Below are 26250 nucleotides of genomic sequence, written 5' to 3' on the forward strand. Positions count from 1 at the left end.
GGACTCCAAATGGAACAGAAGTGTTGTCATGCCAGTAATACATGGACTCCAAATGGAACAGAAGTGTTGTCATGCCAGTAATACATGGACTCCAAATGGAACAGAAGAACTTTCAAGTAAGCACTCCTCTTACACGTTGCTAATGCTTAAGAACTGTGTCTACAGCAGGCTTGCCCAGTATGAAACCGAAACCTTTAAAATAGCAGCTGTCCTTGACCTCAGATGGAAGTTAGCTTACTGTACCCCTGAAGAAAAAGAAGAAATTAGAGCCCTCATCAAAAAACAGCTTCCTGTCATTGCATCCCAAAGCACAGAAAATGCCTCATCACCCCAGAGAAAACACTCAAGGTTTTTGAAATTCATAGATGATCCAAAACCACAGTCTTTACTGCAATGCTCCCCATTGGAGGATTACTTCAGTACAGCATGCCTGTCTGAGGATGCAGTCCCACTGGCCTATTGGAGAGGACAACTGTGTCTCAACCCTACATTGTTCAAGCTTGCCTATTCCTTCCTACAGATTCCAGCATCAAGTGCTGCAGTTGAATGCTGTTTCTCTATTGCATGCAAAGTTTTGACAGCGGGCAGATGTACTCTGATGGATGCAAACTTTAAACACCTAAGGTTTATTCATTGTAACAACAGTAACAACTAAAATCGTTGATGTGAATGTGATGTAAACAATGCTAAGTTGTGCTCATCTGACATGTTAATTTGTATGTAAATAATTTGTCAATAAACATTTACGTAGAGTTAGAATTGTTTGTTTTTCAGTTGTACAAGCAAATACAACGCAATTGTGTTTCATAATCATCCCCCTGTAATTGTAATTATAATTTTAATCATGATTCCAAATAAAGTGTAATCCTAATCATAATCTTAATCGTCATTGCCAAACAACCTGTAATCATAATTGTAATTGAGCACCTGTAATCAACCCCATGCATGGTGGCCACTAAAAAACACATAGGTACTATTTTCTCAGTCATGTTTTGAGAGTCACCAGGAAGACCGTGCATTAATTGTTGTACCAAACATGCAAGTAACTATATAACTAGAATTGGGTTACATGTACTTCATACAATTTTATGTTTGAATCGAGTCTGTGCTGCTTGGATATTTTAAGGATATAGTAAAGGCATAACAGACATTTTCAACTAGTAAGGTAATTAGTGATGGATATTTCTTTATGATTCATAGATCTGATGAAAAAATACATTCCTCTTTTGCAAGGGCTGCAAGGTATCTGGTTGATATAGATTTTGCTATTATTTTTAATGAAGTTTATGATACAAGATATTTATCTTACTGTTATCCATCTTCCGTATATTAACTAGTATTATAATATCATGCATAGGAAAGATTTATTTTAATTTATTGAAAATTAAATCAGATTTATTTTAATTTATTGAAAATTAAACCATTTAATTCATATATTTGTTTGGATCACTCTCTGCATAATTATTTCCCTTGCCTCTTTTATTTTGGCTCACATGGCCATATGACCAGATGAACTTGTTGTATGGCTCTGTACCCATCATGCATTGCCCATTTTATGTTGTCGATCTGTCAACATTTGCCTGTTATTCTGGAGGCTGTATTTCTGTCTACAATTTTCTTGTTATCATTCTGGAGGCTGTTTATCTGTCAACATTTGCCTATTGTCATTCTAAAGGCTGAATATCTCTCATTATTTGCCTATTATCATTCTGTAGGCTGTATGTCTCTCAACATTTGCCTGTTTTCATTTTAGAGGCTGTTTATCTGTCAACATTTGCCTATTATCATTCTAGAGGCTGTATATCTGTCAGTGTTTGCCTATTATCATTCTGTAGACTGTATGTCTCTCAACATTTGCCTGTTTTCATTTTAGAGGCTGTTTATCTGTCAACATTTGGCTATTATCATTCTAGAGGCTGTATATCTGTCATTGTTTGCCTATTATCATTCTGTAGGCTGTATGTCTCTCAACATTTGCCTGTTTTCATTTTAGAGGCTGTTTATCTGTCAACATTTGCCTATTATCATTCTAGAGGCTGTATATCTGTCAGTGTTTGCCTGTTATCATTCTAGAGGCTGTATATCTGTCATTGTTTGCCTATTATCATTCTAGAGGCTGTATATCTGTCATTGTTTGCCTGTTATCATTCTAGAGGCTGTATATCTGTCAGTGTTTGCCTATTATCATTCTAGAGGCTGTATATTTGTCAACATTTGATTGTTATCATTGTGGAAGCTGTATATCTGATCAGATGTTGATCAAACTTACAATATAAGCTTATCTTATCAAGATCTTGGACAGGTTTGATAATGAGTTAGATCCATGCATTTTAATGGGTTAATCTTGTATCTGACTGGTTGAGCTTATTGCTACTTTCAACCCCGTAGTTCTGATCCACTTTTGTTCAGACTTTGAATATAGGATTAGCTCACCAAAATATCTCATACAAGTTTGATAATGAGTGAGATCCTTGTATATTAATGAAGTTATCTTGAATCTGATTGACTGAGCTTCCTTCCATTTTGAAGATTCAATTTTTTTTGTGTGATTTTGATCAGGCTTGGAATATAGCCATATATCGTCAACAATTTTGATAATGAGCTAGAGCCATGCATATTTAATAAGGTAATCATGCATCCGATTGGCTAAGTTTGTTAGGTCATATATCTGGTGTGATTTTGATTAAACTTGGAGTACAAGCTAAACTCGTCAGCAAAGACTAATGTAATAATGTCTATATCAGGGATCATGTTATATAGAAGTAACTATGTAGCAATGACTAATGTATTAATGTCTATATCAGGGATCATGTTATATAGAAGTAACTGTATATCAAAGACTAATGTATTAATGTCTATATCGGGGATCATGTTATATAAAAGTAACTGTATATCAAAGACTAATGTATTAATGTCTGTATCAGGGATCATGTTATATAGAAGTAACTGTATATCAAAGACTAACGTTTTAATGTCTATATCAGGGATCATGTTATATAGAAGTAACTGTATATCAAAGACTAATGTATTAATGTCTATATCAGGGATCATGTTACATAGAAGTACCTGTAGCAAAGACTAATGTATTAATGTCTATATCAGGGATAATGTTATACAGCATTACATGTATAGCAAAGACTAATGTATTAATGTCTATATCAGGGATCATGTTATACAGCAGTACGTGTATAGCAAAGACTAATGTATTAATGTCTATATCAGAGGTCATGTTATACAGCAGTGCCTGTATAGCAAAGACTAATGTATTAATGTCTATATCAGGGATCATGTTATATAGAAGTACCTGTATAGCAAAGACTAATGTATTAATGTCTATATCAGGGATCATGTTATATAGAAGTAACTGTATAGCAAAGACTAATGTATTAATGTCTATATCAGGGATCATGTTATACAGCAGTACCTGTATAGCAAAGACTAATGTATTAATGTCTATATCAGGGATCATGTTATATAGAAGTACCTGTATAGCAAAGACTAATGTATTAATGTCTATATCAGGGATCATGTTATACAGAAGTACCTTTAGCAAAAGACTAATGTATTAATGTCTATGTCAGGGATCATGTTATATAGAAGTAACTGTATAGCAAAGACTAATGTATTGATGTCTGTATCTGGGATCATGTTATACAGAAGTACCTTTAGCAAAAGACTAATGTATTAATGTCTATGTCAGGGATCATGTTATATAGAAGTACCTGTATAGCAAAGACTAATGTATTAATGTCTATATCAGGGATCATGTTATATAGAAGTAACTGTATATCAAAGACTAATGTATTAATGCTGATATTATATCAGGGACCTTGTAACATTTAAGCATTGTTATAGAAAGTAACTACTATGATAATACTGTTCCTGTATTATATCAGGGATCATGTTATATTTAACAACTTCATAGCAAGGAACTACCATATTCAGGCCTGTTTTATTTCATGGATTGTGTTGTATTAAAGCACATTGATAATGAGGTAGTACTGTGTTAATACGTATATTATATCAGGGAATGTGTTATATTGAATCGCCTTTATAGCATGGACTACTGCATTAAAATTTTAAATATATAAATTTCAGATTAATAAACTACTAAATAAAATTTGAAAAAATCTTTTGACTTTATGATTTAAACCTGTTTTGTATTATATTGAAATACAGTCTGATTCAGCTGTGGTAAGTTTGTCTAATTATATTGAAATACAGTCCGATTCAGCTGTGGTAAGTTTGTCTATTAGATTTCATCCTGACATGTGTAGAGCATGTGCATTTGGAAGTGGAAAAGTAACATTTCACATGCATCATCATTCTTATTTTCATACTGACATGAAAGAGTTGTCTTTAACATACTTACATTGCATGTATACAGCAACAGACTTAAATTTCTCACTCAAGAAAGAAAATGTGACATAAGGATCATTAGTACCTTCTGCATCAGCATCACACACATCCCTCATTTTTGCCAAGCCCATCTTAGTGGGAAGCGAGACAGGTGTGGACAGCATCGTCAGCGTTAACATTGATAGTTTTCTTTACAATTTTTCAGCAGTTATTTGATCATGGGCTGAAAATGCAGGCCTTTGTCTTCTGATATAGCCTTGTATCCATCATACATGTGTCAACACCTTGCTGATTACCATTCTGGAGGCTTTATTTTATAATGAATTTTGATCAAACTTGAAAATAAGTTTATATCACCAGTACCATATATACTAACTTATAAGTCAAGTAGAACTGCAAACAACATAGATCCTGATTTGCCATCACATAATATGCCTGTAGGTCAGGGCTGTGTTGTGTTCTACTGATTATAAACTGTACAGACCGAGATCTGCCATTACATTATGCAGTTTGCACATGGAGTTGTCTTATAAGTGAGTATATACGGTATGTCATTTGAGTTTAGATATAAGCGACATCCTACATATTAATGAGGCCATCCTTCTTCTGATTGGAGGCCATATTTCTGATTGAATCAAACATGGAACATAAATTTAGGTCATCAGTATATCATTTCAGTCTAAATATGAGCAACATCCATGCACATTAAGTTAATCTTTCATTTAATTGAGCTTTTTGCCAGTCATCATTGATGAACTGATTTTTTTTAGATTTGGTGCGAGTCTTGGAAAAATTTGTTTATGAGCAACATGTATGCATATTAATGAGAAGATCTTGCATCTGATTGGTTGAGTTTTTTTAAAATTCACTGAAGGCTTTGTTTAGGAACTGATTTTGATTAGCTTTGGTAAATGCACTTGTGTGACCAAGATCTAAATTGCACAACATCCATGCCTAATAATGTGGTCAACTTGCATTTGATTGACTCAGCCTGTTACCAGTTAAGTGGCTTCATTTATGAGCTGGCATTTCTTCAGTTCAGTAAGCTTAGTTTATTTAGATATTCGACAAGTTAGATTATGAGGAACATATTAAAAAGGTATATATTCTTGCATATTATTTTATTAATATCCTTGCATATTAATGAGGTGACTTGCATCTGTTTGGCTGAAGTTTTGACCTCCTTTTGGGCTCCATGTTTAAACATAATTTGATCAAACTTTGTGGATGGGCCTAAATTAGCGAGACTTTTTAGAAGCTTGTAAATGAGTGCCATCTGTGCAGATTAATGAAAAGTTTTGGCAGCTGAGTGATTGAGATGCAAGTTAAAGCTTAGCCATCTCATGTTTGCAATATTAGGACCACCTGGGGTTCTCGTTAAATTTGGATTACCACATTTACCCATGCATATACTAAAATCTTGATGGTTTTGGTAAAATTTGAACAAATCACATTATGTTGTTACTTTCTGGAATTTTGCCATTTTTTTGGTAATTTTTTTAAACCTATCTATGCAAATTTCATAGTCAACATCTCCAAAAGGTCTGGAAAATCCTAACTTTTTTATAGGAATATTATTTGATTCTTTTATATGAAATTGTGACATGGAACACACCATATTCACTTATGATACTTGTAAACTAGATTTGCAGCATTTTGGGCATGAGTTTGAACTTCTTGCTTAAAATTTTTCAAAAAATATGTGACAATCTGCCATTTCATGTTGTTCTAGCAAAGAGCATTCTGTGCTGATTACTCAACTTATGATTTAAGGTGAAAATTGTAGACCCTGACCTGGCATGTTATGCATTGGCAGATTTGGGTCTGTGTTGTTTGTGGTCAGTGGCAAGTTATATACAGGAAACATGGTAATTACATATTTTACCAGGAATTATGCCCCAGTCAGTCCATTCAGCATCACCAGCAACAGTGAAGTTTATACAGCATTATTATATTCCTTTTGGTGTTTGCATTATTGTCTCATCTTTGAATCGTAAGTATCTCATATCCAATCATATTGGCTCTGGCATTAACATGAAGACTTTGCATTTAGGTCACATTCTCATACACTGCTGCATGTGCAGTATTGAAATATGATGGGTACATTCATCATTACAGGCATGTACAGTATTGAAATATGATGGGTACATTCATCATTACAGGCATGTACAGTATTGAAATATGATGGGTACATTCATCATTACAGACGTGTACAGTATTGAAATATGATGGGTACATTCATCATTACAGGTGTGTACAGTATAGAATTATGATGGGTACATTCATCATTACAGACGTGTACAGTATTGAAATATGATGGGTACATTCATCATTACAGGCATGTACAGTATTGAAATATGATGGGTACATTCATCATTACAGGCATGTACAGTATTGAAATATGATGGGTACATTCATCATTACAGGCATGTACAGTATTGAAATATGATGGGTACATTCATCATTACAGGTGTGTACAGTATAGAATTATGATGGGTACATTCATCATTACAGGTGTGTACAGTATAGAATTATGATGGGTACATTCATCATTACAGGCATGTACAGTATTGAAATATGATGGGTACATTCATCATTACAGGCATGTACAGTATTGAAATATGATGGGTACATTCATCATTACAGGTGTGTACAGTATAGAATTATGATGGGTACATTCATCATTACAGACGTGTACAGTATTGAAATATGATGGGTACATTCATCATTACAGGCATGTACAGTATTGAAATATGATGGGTACATTCATCATTACAGGCAAAAGAAGGTCACAGTGATCTGTTTAAATGCTCCAGTGCAAGGTGTTTGGAATACACCTTGGCAGATGAGTCAGCATTCTGCAGAATTTTTGCTTGATCTGGTGACTTTTTGAGGTTTGTGGATAATAACAGAGCATGTGAGACATAGCACTGCATGGAATTCTTTGACTGTTGGTTTTTAGATACTATGGCCACAGTTAATATAGATAGTATCTAGGATTTCTCTAAAGTCTGCATGATGTTTGGCATCTCATACATTCAGAGCTAAATTTTCATATTCTAGTCTGTCGCTTTCAACAGTCCAATAAAGGATGTTTCAAGATGTACTTGTATGTTGTATTTAAGAAAATTTGTGCATGATTTACTTGCGTGCCTGAGACGATTCTATATATGCTTCATTGAAATAATATTGACTAAGTTTTACTTTTTAATTTTATAGACTGGGTTTTAAAATTTAATTTTATAGACTGGCTTTTTTATATTTAATTTTATAGACTGGGTTTTTTATATTTAATTTTATAGATTGGATTTTAATATTTTCTTTATAGACTGGATTTTAATATTTAGGCATGAAAGCTTAGTTCTAGATTGTAACTACAAGTAGATCATATGTAGAATTTAACCAAGAACACATTCAACCGCTGATTGAACACTAAATACAGTAAAAAATATCTACAGGCTATTAATTACAAGTGATGATGTACAGTTTGACTTGTACTTTGTAAAATACTTGCTTCCTTTTTTATGATTACCAGTGTCCCATGCAGTTGTGTGACATACAGTATGCAAATAGACTTGTAACTAGTAAACTACTCATTTCCTTACTTATGATTACCAGTGTCCCATGCAGTTGTGTGACATACAGTATGCAAATAGATTTGTAACTAGTAAACTACTCATTTCCTTACTTATGATTACCAGTGTCCCATGCAGTTGTGTGACATACAGTATGCAAATAGACTTGTAACTAGTAAACTACTCATTTCCTTACTTATGATTACCAGTGTCCCATACAGTTGTATGATGTACAGTATGCAGATAGACTTGTAACTAGTAAACTACTCATTTCCTTACTTATGATTACCAGTGTCCCATACAGTTTTGTGATGTACAGTATGCAAACAGACTTGTAACTAGTAAACTACTCATTTCCTTATTTATGATTACCAGTGTCCCATGCAGTTGTGTGACATACAGTATGCAAATAGATTTGTAACTAGTAAACTACTCATTTCCTTACTTATGTTTACTGGTGTCTCCTACTGTTGTATGATGTACAGTATGCAAAAAGATTTGTAACTAGTAAAATACTTGTTTCTTTACTAATGATAACTGGTACTTCCTAAAAATTCCAAATAACATCGCTGTATTTCTTGAAAGTACTTTTCAGTTGAATCAGAGCCTAAATGTTTACATTGGCTTCCATATATACTGCTTTAGTATATTAATGGAATGAAATTGTAGTGATTAGATTTTGTACATTTCCCAAGATGTATTTCAAATGGATGTCTTCACTAGCCCAGATTTCTATGGAACTTACCACCTTAATATGAACCCTTGGCATACAAAGCAAATACCTGGATATATTGCTGTGCATATTGGTTGCAAAGAACACATCTCCCTCATGAATAATGTTGCTGAGAAATTACATGTCGATATTTTCACTCTGTTTGTCAAGGGTTTGCATGCAGTTTGTTAGCTCCATAGAACCCATAGCAAGCAAAGACATAAAGATAATTATTCACTGCTTTTCTGCCCCCAAATTGGGGACATAACATTCATGTTTCTTTCCATCCATCCATTTATTTGTGTTTGTGTGTGTCCACCTGTCTATCCAAACCAATTCATATTCCACTTGAGACTAACTGGTAAAACTTTGAATACTTTTGTTATACTGTAGCATTATGAGAGGGTTTATTGGGTACCTTATCTGGAGTCCTGTGTTCAGTGTTACAGTCAAAAGTAAGCAGTTTTAAATTAGGCAGAGGGCATACTGTAACAGAATTTGCTTGTTTCTCACTAATTTTGCTTACAGAGCTGATAGAGTAAGATTTTCTTTACATGCAGAATGTTAATATTTGGGATAACTGGGTAAGCTAGAAGAGTGTTTAATTGATTGCTTTTGCCTAGAAGTGCTCTGTTTGGTGAAGGAGTCTTGTCGTATGCAGATGTCTGGCACTTTGTGTAGGGGTGTCATCTTTGCAATTCAAGAGCAGGTTATTCTCACACAATGCATGAAAATAACAAAAAAATATTAAATATGGAATAGGTTTGCCTAGATCAATAAAACTCAGTATTTGCTCTTTACTATTGCTATATGTTAAAAGCAGTTACTATAGAAACCTTTGTAATTTGTTTGCTATAAAAGAAGAAATGATGATAGCACTTCAGGGTTAGTATCCTTCATTTTAGTTTCATTTCTTTTCTTTCATTTCTTTAGTAATTTGCATAAACCCAAGTTATCAGAGTTTACCAACTTGTTACTGAAGATAAAGGAAAAAATTAGTTGGATCAAGAACTGCTTTTGATTCCATTCATATCAATTGTTATTGTAATACTTGCTTTGTTCCTGAATTGTTACAATTAAAGTTATTTTTATAAATATTTAATACAACTTTTTATTAATGAGCTAAAGAGATCCTGGAACAATATACAGAATGGCAGCCACTGTGCATGCCTCTTTAAGGTATCAAACCTGGGTATGCAGATGTAAGATCTGAACGTATTGTCACAATCCTATCCAGGTTCCATGTGACTGACACTTTCAGTCTGTCATAACTTGCATCAGTCTGTATATTTCTTTATATTCTGAGTGCAATTGATCCTGTTTTGGTCTGCCCAGTTTCTAAGTCCTCTATGCATTTATGATGGTCTTTATGTATATTTAACAGCATAATGAAAATATGACACTGTTCATTATTCATTGCTCTAAATTCAGAAATAATTTCATGCATGGAGAACCAGTAAAGCATATTGCATGGAAAGGTTTTAGAAAATTACCTGCACTTGATCTGTAAAGATTACTGACTAAATTTTGAATGCAACATTTGTTAGCTTTTGAAGGGTTTTTATTATATTCATTTTCATACACAGTCACTATATTTGGCTGTTTGACCTATGTGTGAGTTTTTTTAAAACAAATTTAAATAAATAATTGAACTTCATATTTTACAGGATTTGTGAAGCCATGAAGCTTAAAAATCAATTACACACAGCATGAATGTACTAAAGTGAAGGCTGTTCATGCATACAATGCAATCAATTACACACATCATGAATGTCTGTACTAAAGTGAAGGCTGTTCATGCAGACAATGCAATCAATTACACATGGCATGAATGTCTGTACTAAAGTGAAGGCTGTTCATGCATACAGTGCAATCAATTACACACAGCATCAATGTCTGTACTAAGGTGAAGACTGTTCATGCATACAATGCAATCAATTACACACAGCATGAATGTGTGTACTAAAGTGAAGGCTGTTCATGCATACAATGCAATCAATTACACACATCATGAATGTCTGTACTAAAGTGAAGGCTGTTCATGCATACAATGCAATCAATTACACAGCATGAATGTCTGTGCTAAAGTGAAGGCTGTTCATGCATACAATGCAATCAATTACACACGGCATGAATGTCTGTACTAAAGTGAAGGCTGTTCATGCATACAATGCAATCAATTACAGCATGAATGTCTGTGCTAAAGTGAAGGCTGTTCATGCATACAATGCAATCAATTACACACGGCATGAATGTCTGTACTAAAGTGAAGGCTGTTCATGCATACAATGCAATCAATTACACACGGCATGAATGTCTACTAAAGTGAAGGCTGTTCATGCATACAATGCAATCAATTACACAGCATGAATGTCTGTGCTAAAGTGAAGGCTGTTCATGCATACAATGCAATCAATTACACACGGCATGAATGTCTGTACTAAAGTGAAGGCTGTTCATGCATACAATGCAATCAATTACAGCATGAATGTCTGTGCTAAAGTGAAGGCTGTTCATGCATACAATGCAATCAATTACACACAGCATGAATGTCTGTACTAAAGTGAAGGCTGTTCATGCATACAATGCAATCAATTACACACGGCATGAATGTCTACTAAAGTGAAGGCTGTTCATGCATACAATGCAATCAATTACACACAGCATGAATGTCTGTACTAAAGTGAAGGCTGTTCATGTATACAATGCAATCAATTACACACATATGAATGTCTGTTCTAAAGTGAAGGCTGTTCATGCCTACAATGCAATCAATTACACACATCATGAATGTCTGTACTAAAGTGAAGGCTGTTCATGCATACAATGCAATCAATTACACACAGCATGAATGACTGTACTAAAGTAAAGGCTGTTCATGCCTACAATACAATCAATTACGCACAGCATGAATGTCTGTACTAAAGTGAAGGCTGTTCATGCATACAATGCAATCAATTACACACAGCAGAAATGTCTGTACTAAAGTGAAGGCTGTTCATGCCTACAATGCAATCAATTACAGCACGAATATCTGTACTAAAGTGAAGGCTGTTCATGCATACAATGCAATCAATTACACACATCATGAATGTCTGTACTAAAGTGAAGGCTGTTCATGCATAAAATGCAGTCAATTTTCAAGCTTAATGACTTCATAAATCCTGTAAAATAGGAAGTCTTATGGTTACAAATAGTTTTTTAAATAATAACATACCCCAAGAAGTAAATGATAAAACTGTACTTTAATGGTTACCATTGTTTACAAATATTGTCAAAGCACACAAAAGGGTGCATCAGTACGTAAGTTCCTACCTGGTGATAAGAACTCTTAACTTCTATTTTTCTGTATCACATGATGTAATTTTAACCAATCTAAATGCTTGCTGCAACAGTTTAGTTAGATTGTTAATTGTTCTGCAGTTGTTCTAAACAAATACTGTGATATTATTGTTATATACATATTATATACATATTATTTTATATTTTATTTATGACTACAAAGGTTGCATTTTTAATTCTGATCATGATCACATGCATGAAAATGCATGCCGTTTTTTTTATAAAAACTAATTGATGGCTAAGATCACTTCTCAGTCGCTGCAAAACATGTAATGGCTTTTAAAACTAGCTTGTGTATAAACTATGTCAAAATTGGAACATGCTAGAGCTGTTGTTATACATTTCACTGACACTATTTGGTTGTGTGGGACAGATCCAATCTGTCACAACATTATGTAATGGTAGATTTGGTTTAGTGCTTTTTACAATTGGTTTTACATTGTAAACATGTAAATAACATCATGGCTCATTTCATGAATACCTGGCATAAATAAAAGGTACAGATGACCCCACAGGAGAATTGAGACTTCTTTCAGCAGTACACCATAATGTTAACAGAAGCTTAACTTTAATAACTGTTTTTTTTTACCGCTCCGGTGGCCTAGTGGTTAGAGTGTCCGCATTGGATGCGGGAGGTCGTGGGTTCGATCCCCGGCCGAGTCATACCAAAGACTTACAAAAGTGGTACTAACAGCTGCCTCACTTGGCGCTCAGCATTAAGAGGTTAATGTTAGGACTGGTCGGCCTGGTGTCAGGATAATGTGACTGGGTGGGACATCATGCTACATGTCTGCATCACTATAAACTGCTACACTGCAGACATCATAGCGATATGGCTGAAAAATTGTTAAAGCTACATTAAAAATTCAAATCACACACACACACATAGGCACACAATAACTGTTTTTCATCAGTTTGACTAAATTCCAGGAATCGAATTCATTTTCAATGTCATCCATGACTATTTATTACGTGTACATAAAGCTATTATTATGCAACCCAAAATACCCCTACCACCATCATTATTATCCTCATATCCTCAGTAAATGTACTAAATTGGAATCACACTTAAATGACCTGTACTTTCAGAATGTGCACTTCCAGCAATTTTAGTGGCTGATAATCGCTCCATAAACACCAACAATACTGCAAATATAATCATCATCATAAGCATCATGGCCATCAGTGTCATTATCATCATCATAATCATCATGGTCATCAATGTCATAATCATCATCATAAGCATCATGGTCATCAGTGTCATAATCATCATCATAAGCATCATGGTCATCAATGTCATAATCATCATCATAAGCATCATGGTCATCAGTGTCATAATCATCATCATAAGCATCATGGTCATCAATGTCATAATCATCATCATAAGCATCATGGTCATCAATGTCATACTCATCATAAGCATCATGTCATCAATGTCATGATCATCATAAGCATCATGGTCTTCAGTGTCATAATCATCATTGTCATCAATGTCATAATCATCATCACAAGCATCATGGTTATCAATGTCATTATCACCATCATAAGCATCATGGTCATCAATGTCATAATCATCATCATAAGCATCATGGTCATCAATGTCATAATCATCATCATAAGCATCATGGTCATCAATGTCATAATCATCATCATAAGCATCATGGTCATCAATGTCATACTCATCATAAGCATCATGTCATCAATGTCATGATCATCATCATAAGCATCATGGTCTTCAGTGTCATAATCATCATTGTCATCAATGTCATAATCATCATCACAAGCATCATGGTTATCAATGTCATTATCACCATCATAAGCATCATGGTCATCAATGTCATAATCATCATCATAAGCATCATGGTCATCAATGTCATTATCACCATCATAAGCATCATGGTCATCAATGTCATAATCATCATCATAAGCATCATGGTCATCAATGTCATTATCATCATCATAAGCATCATGGTCATCATTGTCATCAATGTAATAATCATCATCACAAGCATCATGGTTATCAATGTCATTATCATCATCATAAGCATCATGGTCATCAATGTCATTATCATCATCATAAGCATCATGGTCATCATTGTCATCAATGTCATAATCATCATCACAAGCATCATGGTTATCAATGTCATTATCACCATCATAAGCATCATGGCCATCAATGTCATTATCATCATCATAAGCATCATGGTCATCAATGTCATAATCATCATAAGCATCATGGTCATCAGTGTCATAATTATCATTGTCATCAATATTGTAATCATCATCATAAGCATCATGGTCATCAATGTCATTATCATCATTATTATAACAGTATTACATTGATATCTGAAATGATCTTGAGACTATTTACTTCAGATATTTCTTTTGGCAGCTGACTACCACAAGTTTTGCAGCAAACATGAACCAAATCATCATAATCACCATCAATACAGAGTTACAGTCATATCAATATAGATCTTGGAATTAACTTTTGCATTAGAATATTTACCTCATGTGGTTTGTTTTGTGGCTCATTTTTGCAGTCATTGTACTATTACCACCATCACCATCACTGCAACCACAATCACTCCACCAGCGTCATTGCAATCAGTCATCATTTTAAATCCCATTACTGATTGATTTCCTGAACACAATTGGTCTGAAATGTCAACTGATCATGTCTTCTTATTTTCTTGTTTTACTGGTTTTCTGGTCATCATTATTTTGGTTGTGGTATTTGTACTTGCTTTTTTAATAATCATTTTTCAATAGAGCGGAAATGGGATGTTCCTGTTTATATTAGTGCATTAGTTGTCCATCAACATATTTAGTATAGCTAGAATATTTTTTAATTTGTATCTTTTCTATTTTTCTGTTTGTTTTTAACATAGCTGTGTCTATTATGATCCAAAATAGGAATTCTTTGCTTGTACCATCTTCATTAACTGTAATTAACAGCAATTATTACTCATTGCAGCAACAAATACAAATAGGATTTGCACATACAAAATATTAGTTTCTTTTGCTCTTTAAACATATGGCAGATTAAGAAATTGTTTTCATGTACCATAAAAAAGAAGTGCTGTTGTTTGTAACATGGATGTATTCAGCATTCGAAATTGTTGCCTGCCCAACAACCCAAAACTTTAGTTTTCTCCAGGACCAACTGTGGTTTGTTCCCCTCTCTATAGTACAAGTCCTATGAGTCATGTAGGCATTCAACACCAACTATTTCAGTAATCGGTGTCATTTTTTAGAATTTGATTCCACATACCTTTAAGTGGCAAGTATTCACTTCATTTGGATTTGTATACATCCACATTCCTTTGGAAGGTCATTATTTAGACGCCCTGAGAGGTGCATATGGCAAAATCAATGTTAAAGTATGTAGACATTTTTGGATGAAATGAACCTAAAAGTGTGATCCAGTACAATCCGGATTGAATGTTGTGCGCTGTGATGTCACAATGAAAGCTACACATATTGATAAACAACTTCATTCTACCCTTAGATGTGATGATTCCACTCGCTGCGCTCTATTTGACCCAGGTTTAGTTCATGGTCACCATTGTAAAAGTCCATAGCGATAGATAATTTTCATCTGGAAGTTTCTTTGTGACAGTTAAGGTGCAGAGCATTCAATAATTAGAAATGCATAGACTTTGCTTAAAGAAAATTAGTGTTAAATTTAAAAAAAAAAATTTATATTTAATTTAAAATGAGTAAATGTGCATACATGACCCATATGACTTGTACTATACATCTGACAAACAAAAGGACAGTTTTGCTTAAATTTGCATGAAAATGGTTCAATTCTTTCAAATATCTTGAATTTTTAAAACAGCCTTGTTTATTTCAATTCAAACACTATTATATCTATTTCCACTCCAAGTGAATGATTGGCTCATGTTAATCACATGACATCTTTGTGCAGATGACTTGGATATTTGTTGATATAGGGAAATCTCACATACTTCTATATTTGGGTAAATGGATCAGTGTGTGCTTTATGGATTGGGATGTTTTGTATTGTTCAGCTAGTATAGAATATGACCATAAGTGACATCTAGCAAATAAAATTAGATCATTTCTATAGCATTCACCCCATCTAAAAAAATAGATGCATCCAGCATCCCAGCATGCATTTTAATATAGCTAGTCATGGTCACCAAGGTGTATTTTTGGTTCCAAATTCATGGTTCAGAATTAACATTAGCAAAGCTGTTCAGTTGGATTGAAGTGAATAGCATGATGTTTGCAATAAGTTATGGAAGGTTGATTTACAAATATTAATATTTGAAAGAACTGAATAATTTGCATGCAAGTTTAAGTAATATTGTGCAATATTTAGTCTGACGTGGAAAGGTGTACAAACTGCAAAATGTCCTGGAGAAAACCTTGTAACTTTGTAAAGAGTTACAGGCCTTCAGTTTAACAGGGTCTGAACATGAATTTCAGAGACTTAATGCATATTTGATATTATTTTTCCCAAGTCTGAATTCTTTTAAATATCAATAATTAATATGTACTTTTATACAAAAAGGCAATATAATTGTGCTTTTTTTTAAATTTAGTTTTAATACTGTTTACTAAATTTAATATGGTAATGGACCTCTTTTTTTCCAGAGTTTTGATCCATGGTGATTTGCTTTTTATGTTTATTTTGTGTCCTAATCAAATATTAATCTTTTAATGGATAGGAAGAGGTGGAAGAAAAGTGGATAAAATACCCAAATGCAGACTATGTGAAAAATTTCAAGAAGAAGAGGAAGGAGAATCTGCCTTCCCCAGATGAGTGTATTATAGAAATGGTCAACTATCAGTTAAAGGTAAAGCATGAAAACTGATCTCAAATATCAGTTTATTCACAGAAACTTTCTTGACCTAAACTTAAGAGACCATTATTCAATCCTGTTTTATTGATGATTATTTTCAATAATTTCCAGAATACAAAATCAGTTAATAATCACTTATTAACCTTTGTATTTTTTTCTTCTTCTGGAATACAAACTGTCATCATTCATATTCTACTAATCTGACCTCTAACTTAAAGATTATCGTTAAAAGTGCACAAAATGTGTTGCCAATTTATTCATTACCTGAATACAAAATGTATTGCCAATTCATTCATTACCAGAATACAAAATGTGTTGCCAATTCATTCAGTACCTGAATACAAAATGTGTTGCCAATTGATTCATTACCAGAATGAAAAATGTGTTGCCAGTTCATTCATTACCAGAATACAAAATGTGTTGCCAATTCATTCATTACCAGAATACAAAATGTGTTGCTAATTGATTCATTACCTGAATACAAAATGTGTTGCCAATTGATTCATTACCTGAATACAAAATGTATTGCCAATTCATTCATTACCAGAATACAAAATGTGTTGCCAATTCATTCATTACCAGAATACAAAATGTGTTGCCAATTGATTCATTACCAGAATACAAAATGTGTTACCAATTTATTCATTACCAGAATACAAAATGTGTTGCCAGTTCATTCATTACCAGAATGCAAAATGTGTTGCCAATTCATTCTTTACCAGAATACAAAATGTGTTGCCAATTCATTTATTACCAGAATACAAAATGTGTTACCAATTTATTCATTACCAGAATGCAAAATGTGTTAACAGTTCATTCATTACCAGAATGCAAAATGTGTTGCCAGTTCATTCATTACCAGAATACAAAATGTGTTGCCAATTCATTCAATACCTGAATACAAAATCTGTTGCCAATTCATTCAATATCTGAATACAAAATGTGTTGCCAGTTCATTCATTACCAGAATACAAAATGTGTTGCCAGTTCATTCATTACCAGAATGCAAAATGTGTTGCCAATTCATTCATTACCAGAATAAAAAATGTGTTGCCAATTCATAAAAACTCCTATTGAATTGGAGTTCTCACCAAAAGAATTTTAATGATTGCTACTAAATGAAAATGGTGCCAATCTAACAGTCTGACATCCAGTACATCCACCACATCAGCTAATTAGAAAAATTTGTTATTGCTGAAGAATAACAGAGATGGTTTCAGCAGTCAGTGTTTAAATGAAGAAACTGTTCTTACCTTAATGATTTGGAAATTCTTTTTGCCAGTAGAGCATCAGTCCCTTCGAGGCATCTTGTTTTTCTTATTTTCTTATATGATAAAATGTAGATGATTGAATAATGAAGAAACTATTCTGCAATACAGACCCAGTATTTACTGGATAATATAAGTCAAGAAAAGGGGATATTTACACTCAAGAATAAAAGAAAAGTAGAAATAAGCTCTACTTATTTTAAATTATTTTAATTCAGCATTACAAAAAATGAGAATTATGTTGTAAGTTATGTACACCATGCCCTAGAGAAATATTCATGGAGGATTTTAATTTCATTTTGCTCAGTGATAGGATATATAAACAAAATTAAATCCACCACAGAAAATAATATCATGTTGAATAATAAGGTTAACAGGATCAATGGTTTAATCGCAAACCATACCAATTTTTATCCTTATAATTATTTCTCCTGCATGAAACCAAAACAGAGTTCAGATCCTTCCACCTATCTAGACCGGGTGGCAGGGCACTCTAATTCAAATGCTGCATCACTAAATAAATTACTTGTATTGCTTTAATGTAAAACACCAAACCAGACCAAATAACATCCTTAAAATCTGCTCTTGACACGTTTTCCATTATTTCAGTAAATTCCAATCAGTTGTGTCAGCAATTTTTTTAAAATAACATGTTTCTTGTATCTTGCAGACTACTCGAGATGGGAAGAATCTCTTCTGCTATGTAAGTTAATTTATTCTTTTGATGCCATTCATTTAATTGCATTAGTGTACATATTATTGTTATTGTTTTCAAAACATATTAAGAGAAACCTTTTACTCTTTTTACATTAATGAACCATTTAGTTCTTACATGATTTGCATGATGTAAAACAGCTTTGGAACTTTGAATTAATGCATGCACATTGACTCAGAAATTGATGGATTAATATAATTATTGGATTAATGAAGATCTAGGCTTCTTGTCCAATTTAGCTATGTATTCATATTGGAATGTTGTCATGAAATAGTTTGGAATCAATAAGTATTTGGGAAACTCTAAACAATATTGAAGTAGCTAAAATCTTGCATCATTGGTATTTAAACACTCAGTTTAGAAGAGTGTTATAATAGAATTTATAGTTTTAAAAAACTGTTATTTTTTTGTCTATTTACCAGTAGAACAGATGAGATGAAACTGAGACTCTTCAGTATCATTTTCAATTTGAGTGAGTTGACACCTTTTTGGGGCAGTTTTCAAAATGAAACTGTTTCAGGACGGTGGACTTTATTCCTAATTCAGAGTACTGTGAATAATCTATTTTGGTGAATATTTATTTATATGTCTTTGCAACAGTGAGATGTTCCTCATTACCTTAATTCATGGCATATGATGAGGTCTGGTTGTTTCCCCACAATGAGATGTTCCTCACATCCTAAATTCATGGTGTGTGATGAGGTCTGGTTTTTTTTCTACAATGATATGTTCCTCAATACTTAAATTCATGGTGTATGATGAGGTCTGTTTTTTCCATAATGAGATGTTCCTCAGTACCTAAATTCATGGTGTGTGATGAGGTCTGGGTTTTTTCCACAATGAGATGTTCCTCAATACCTAAATTCATGGTGTGTGATGAGGTCTGTTTTTTTGCCACAATGAGACATTCCTTAGTACCTAAATTCATGGTGTGGGATGAGGTGTGGTTTTTTTCACACAATGAGACATTCCTCAGTACCTGAATTCATGTTGTGTGATGAGGTCTCTTTTTTGTTCCACAATGAGACATTCCTCAGTACCTAAATTCATGGCTTGTGATGAGGTCTGGTCTTTTTTCCACAATGAGACATTCCTCAGTACCTAAATTCATGGTGTGTGATGAGGTCTGTTTTTTTTTCCACAGTGAGATGTTCTGCACATACTAAAGTCATGGTGTGTGATGAGGTCTTGTTTTTTTCCACAATGAGATGTTCCTCAGTATCTAAATTCATGGTGTTGATGAGGTCTGTTTTTTTTCCCCACAATGAGACATTCCTCAGTACCTAAATTCATGGCTTGTGATGAGGTCTGGTCTTTTTTCCACAATGAGACATTCCTCAGTACATAAATTCATGGCATGTGATGAGGTCTGGGTTTTTTCCCACAATGAGAATACCTCAGTACCTAAATCATGATGTGGGATGAGGTCTCGGTTTTTTTCTCCCACAGTGGTCTTTAAATACATTGTTTATATCAACCACAAAATTCCTGAGAACTGACAGTGAATACATCCACAGTTAGAATTTATAATCACTTCTGAGTGATCAACGTTAAAGTGGTTTTTATTGATAGGTAAATTTGAATATATTTATATTTACTGCAATTAACTTAAATGATCAGAGCCTCCAAATTTTCCTTATTATTTTCAAAATATTTAATAATTTTAAATATTGAAAAAATCTGGAAACCCAGAAAAAATAAAGAAATTCAAGTTAGAATGTAAACTGAAGAACATATTACATGTTTTTAAAAGCTGGTGATGGGGTAGCTTGCTGTCTGGCTGTGAAATTGCTTTGATTATACCAATCATTATGGATTAACTAAGGCATTATACCCATCATTATGGATTAACTAAGGCATTATACCAATCATTATGGATTAACTAAGGCATTATACCAATCATTATGGATTAACTAAGGCATTATACCAATCATTATGGATTAACTAAGGCATTATACCAATCATTATGGATTAACTAAGGCATTATACCAATCATTATGGATTAACTAGGCAATATACCCATCATTATGGATTAACTAACGCATTATACCAATCATTATGGATTAACTAAGGCATTATACCAATCATTATGGACTAACTAAGGCATTATACCAATCATTATGGATTAACTAAGGCCATATACCTATACCAATCATTATGGATTAACTAAGGCCATATACCTATCATTATGAATTAACTAAGGTATTGTTGATTATACCAATCATTATGGATTAACTAAGGCATTATACCAATCATTATGGATTAACTAAGGCATTATACCAATCGTTATGTATTAACTAAGGCACTGTCAGTAAATAGCAGTTATAACAGCTGACATTCTTTACAACTGATGATCAAGCACATGATCAATAAGACAAGCCAAACGCTTGTCAATGGTAACGATACAAAAAATCAGTCTTTCATCTTGAAACACTTGACAGCATACCTGCCAGAACACATCATGTCACACAACAAACATGATTTTTTGCTCCTCAACCCTGCTGACTTAGTCATAGTTAAAAGAGAAATGATTTTCAGTAATCACATTTAAAAGAAATAAGAGAGAGAAACGCTTCTTGACACCACAATTTTTATGCATGTTTAAACAGTTGCACTTAATACTCGTGGAAAACTATCAGTTTATACAGTTGATTGTCATAGAGATTAGAGATGGGGTAGTTTACTGTCTGGCTGTGCTCATGGAAAACTATCACCGTTGGGCAGTTTATACAATTGATTGTCACAGAGATGTTCAAAAAGTAAAGTTGGTCAGACATAACAAACCAACATTGCACAGATTACTTAAATGACTGCCAAATGTTTCTGTGATACTGTGTTAAGAATCCTTTGTGAAAGAATCCATTAGGCTAATTTACTTAGGTAAAGTGCATAACTTATAACAACCTAGTTCATTTGCATGTTGAAAAAACAAAAACTATTTACTTTTCATTTGACTTTAATGATAATATCTAAGCCATCATTTAATAAAGATTATTGGGTTAAGCAACACATCAAAATAATATGGATAATCATTTATCTTTTTCCTTCACATGTGGGCTAAGATTATCTCCCTTTTAACTGGCACATACAGCTACTAGCTTGAAAATTTGACCTTTTCATTTTTAAAATTTGAATGAGTTTTTAAAACTTATAATATATGTTCTCAGCAAACTTATAATGTGTCTACAAGTTTCAACAAATTACATCATACAAACCAATTGTACATGTGATTCCAGACTGTTAGCTTTGACAACATATTCTGGGAAATTTATTTCAGATTTTTTTCCAGTCAGTCAAGTTAGGTTAATAAATACAAATATGCCACTTTATTGCAGATTGTTTTCTAGTAAGTCAAGATAGATTAATAAAATACAAATATGCCGCTTTATTGCAGATTTTTTCCAGTAAGTCAAGTTAGATTAATAAAATACAAGTATGCCACTTTATTGCAGATATTTTCCAGTAAGTCAAGTTAGATTAATAAAATACAAATGTGCTGCTTTATTGCTGTCTTTTGCAGTAAGTCAAGTTAGATTAATAAAATACAAATGTGCCGCTTTATTGCCGTCTTTTGCAGTAAGTCAAGTTAGATTAATAAAATACAAATGTGCCTCTTTATTGCCGTCTTTTGCAGTAAGTCAAGTTAGATTAGTAGAATACAAGTAGTTCTAGCCTAACAACAGGTTTTTTTTTCCTTTACATAGTCCCTTGATGATTTTGTAGACAGTCGAGTTCTTTGTGCTCTTGTCAATTCCTTTGTACCAAATACATTCACATCGGATCTTCTACTGAATGACAGGTAAGCATGTCATATGATCTAATAAACTTATGACAGGTAAGCATGTCATATGATCTAATAAACTTATGACAGGTAAGCATGTCATATGATCTAATAAACTTATGACAGGTAAGCATGTCATATGATCTAATAAACTTATGACAGGTAAGCATGTCATATGATCTAATCAACTTATGACAGGTAAGCATGTCATATGATCTAATAAACTTATGACAGGTAAGCATACCATATGATCTAATAAACTTATGACAGGTAAGCATGTCATATGATCTAACAAATTTTCAGTAGATTATATTCACTCACATGTAAGTCAGATTTAACTGCAAACAACATAGACCTGATCAACCATTGCACAGTGTACCAGCAGATCTGGGTCTATGCTGTTTGTTAGGACTAATCAGTAGAACAAACAACATAGATCCTGATCTGCTGATACATTATACTTATCATGGCCTGTGTTGTTTTCATTGAGAATGAACTTATTCTTAAGTCATCAAACTGGTTACCTCTGTTTCGATGGATGGGATCTTGCATCGTAAGCCATACTCCAACATTGGAATTGTATATGCTGCTAGAGTACATTTTGTTTTCTAAAAACTCTTTCCAAAGATTAAATTTAAATAGCTAGTGATTGGCCATGTAAAATTAAAATTGTCTGAAAATGTTTGTAAACACACTTGGGAAAGACAAGATCCTTTGAACTTGTTCCCTTCTGTTCCATCCAATATTGACACAATAACAAAGAGATTCTAGTTCTTATAGTGATCATGCTCAAAGTTTTATTAGCATTATCACTTTTAAAATATTAAAAAAATCCAGGAAGAACAGGTTTAAGATGTATTTCTCTGTCTTCATTTAAAATTCTGTCAGAATTCTGCAGCAGACTTACATGTGCAGTACATCTTTATACTCTTCATAACTATTTTGGGTGAAAGGAGGGGGAGAGTTTTAGGGGTCAGTTCTGGCTTGTTTTATGCATGTTGTGTTGTTTTGTCAGTTGTTCTCTACACTTCAGAATTACACTTGACAAATTATTACAAGGATTCACTTTCTTTTAAAAAAACTCTCATGTTTAATATGTTGTTTTCAAATAATTCATATATTGTGAAATTAGTTTTAAATGTGCAGAAAAGAACTTAGCTAGAGGTAGTTATGAAACCATTGTTCCTTCTTCATGTACATTATCTGATCATTATACCATAGGACAACTACTACTACCATGTTACAAATCCAGCCCTCCCAGATTAAAAATGGGTAGTAAAAGTCAAAAAGTTATCTACCTGCCTTGTATAGATTACTGTATAGCTCCCATCATGGTCAGATACATACAGGTAAGTTTTCTATACATGGTTCATTCATGGTGTCCACATCATATTTACTACAAGCATTGCTTCAGTGAATTTACCTGTATAGGCAGTAAAACATTGATCCTCCTACAGGTAATTTGTTACTTGAATTGATTGTTTTGCTGTCCACTTCATAAATATCAATAGCAGTATTATAATTCTTTACCTGTACAGGCCATGTGTCCCATTTTACAGGTATTTGCTATATTGTGTAACTCGGCACATACACTCTCAAGTTCATAAAGCATGAGGGGTGCCACACCACACCTGCATATACTGTCTGCTCAGTTTTTTCTTACAGATTTAGACCATGGGCAAGACCAGACTGACAACCACTCTACCTGTGTCTTATAGCTTTAGACCATGGGCAAGACCAGACTGACAACCACTCTACATGTGTAGCATACTCTTTATGTCATTCTTTGAATACATGTCAGACTTGCATGTTATGGACAGTGGGCGGCAATTCTATAGATACTAAGGAGGAAGGCACATAAGCATACCTTCAGGGATGAAAACATCATCAGCTTGCACACACAGATTCCCAACCATATCCTTTACTGGGGAGTGAGATAGAGAGCAATAATAGCCTAAGCTAGTGTCTCACATATCAGAATTACTGTCCAGCGATGTGGATTAATATCCCATATGACATCCCAACCACAGAACTGGATACTGTTATGCCAGCCATGATGGCCCTGTTCCTTCAAGATGGGACTCAGCCATATGACTCTGACCACAATAGACAATGACCACAATCTATTATACATTATCAGCCACCATGCATACCATGCCCAGTTTAATGCCTCAGTACCCAAGAACCCAGTTCATGTGAACAAAGTTATATATCAATCTGAACCACATAATGCTGCGTGGAGTTTCAGTGGATGACAAGCATTCTCATGGATCATACTTAGAGTACCACGATCAGAGCACACCTCCCCGCTGCTCTGTACCCTACACTGGCTATCCATTCGATCCAGAATCAAACACAAAATTTGTTCTCTGTGCTACGTTTCACTGTCGGACTCTAGTCCAACATACCTATCCAATCTCACCCGTGTGTACACACCAGCAAGATACTTATGCTCCTCTTCTGACAATCGTATACTCATTATTCCCACTATGAAAACAAAGTCATATGGACAGCGTTCTTTTGCATACCAAGGCCCAGCAACGTGGAATGAATTGCCCACTGAGCTTAGACACAAAGACACAGTGATCACATTCAAGAGGGCTCTGAAAACTCACTTATTTCGACTGCAAGAACAAACTTAAAGACCTAATAATATTTCCTACCTGAAATATTCTCAGCATGGTTTTTATTTTTTAATGTTTTTCTAAATTTCATGGTGTTTGTTTTTGTAATAATATTATTATATGTTTTTTATCTTATAGGTGTTGTCTAATGTTGTAAAGCGCTTAGAGCTTCTAAAGATTAGGCGCTATACAAAGTCCTCATTATTATTATTATTAGTGTAGCTGGGTGCTTCCTATCCAGGCTATACATGCACTTTCATGGATCAGTCAGACCCACATAGTGCTGTTAGGGCTTCCTGCAGACAATATCCAGTCTGTACAGTCTCTCTCATGGATCGGTCAAACCGCATAGTGCTGCTGCGCATTTCCTGTGGATGACATTCAGTTTATATAGGCACTCTTATAGACCATTCTAACCCACATAGTACCTCTAGACACTTCTGGTGTTCAGTGTCCAACATGGCATCTCAGTTTCCTCGAAATGTCTCTTCTCTTGTCCTCAAGTCTTTGACACCTAAATAGAACTGCTACTTAGTGACACCTTGGGAGTAATAGGATGTAACTAATAAAATACTGCAAGTGCTGCCTTCGTAGACATTCTCCTTCAGCTACTTCACAGGTAGCAGAAGAGACATCAGTTTCACTATTTTAATCCCAAAGCACAAATACTGGTTCTTAAGTTCCCTTGTCATTGTTTTTTCTGCCCACTCCTTTTGGAGTTATCTTCTTCTCATTCCTCTACAATACCTGCTTAGTCTACAGTTCTGATATCAGGTGATCACTGACTAAGGAGGAATCTACTTTCAACTTCTTCCAAAATCTGTACTGACATTTTGGGCTGCTTACATCATCAGTTGTGAGTCCCAAGTGTACAGACGCTGTTTCCCACAGATGCCTTCCCTTGAATTGTAGTTGGCAATTCTACAAGCCCTACACACCAGTTTTACATTTGGATACCCATCTGTTGACTCATAATGTCATGACCATGGAATCAACAGTGGATCTAGTATCTGCATCAATCCTTCAACAGGTGGAATTC

General features: G+C 34.0%; 1 protein-coding gene across 4 annotated transcripts in view; it reads left to right on the plus strand.

Moving 5' to 3' along the window:
- LOC149784837 (uncharacterized) overlaps nt 1-26250 on the plus strand; it is a 140360-nt gene that overhangs the window by 16062 nt on the left and 98048 nt on the right. For 3 of the 4 annotated variants that reach the window (XM_089978399.1, XM_089978401.1, XM_089978398.1), the window contains exons 6-9: nt 4180-4194; nt 16689-16817; nt 18762-18794; nt 22511-22605. In XM_089978399.1, coding sequence (XP_089834525.1) covers nt 4180-4194; nt 16689-16817; nt 18762-18794; nt 22511-22605 — 272 coding nt within the window. The remainder of the gene's footprint in view (nt 1-4179; nt 4195-16688; nt 16818-18761; nt 18795-22510; nt 22606-26250) is intronic. The other variant, XM_089978400.1, reaches the window with a different exon arrangement.

Source organism: Sinohyriopsis cumingii, chromosome 13 (genome assembly GCF_028554795.1).
Source record: "Sinohyriopsis cumingii isolate HCF-2022 chromosome 13, ASM2855479v2, whole genome shotgun sequence".
In the NCBI taxonomy this organism is placed as follows: Eukaryota; Metazoa; Mollusca; class Bivalvia; order Unionida; family Unionidae; genus Sinohyriopsis; species Sinohyriopsis cumingii.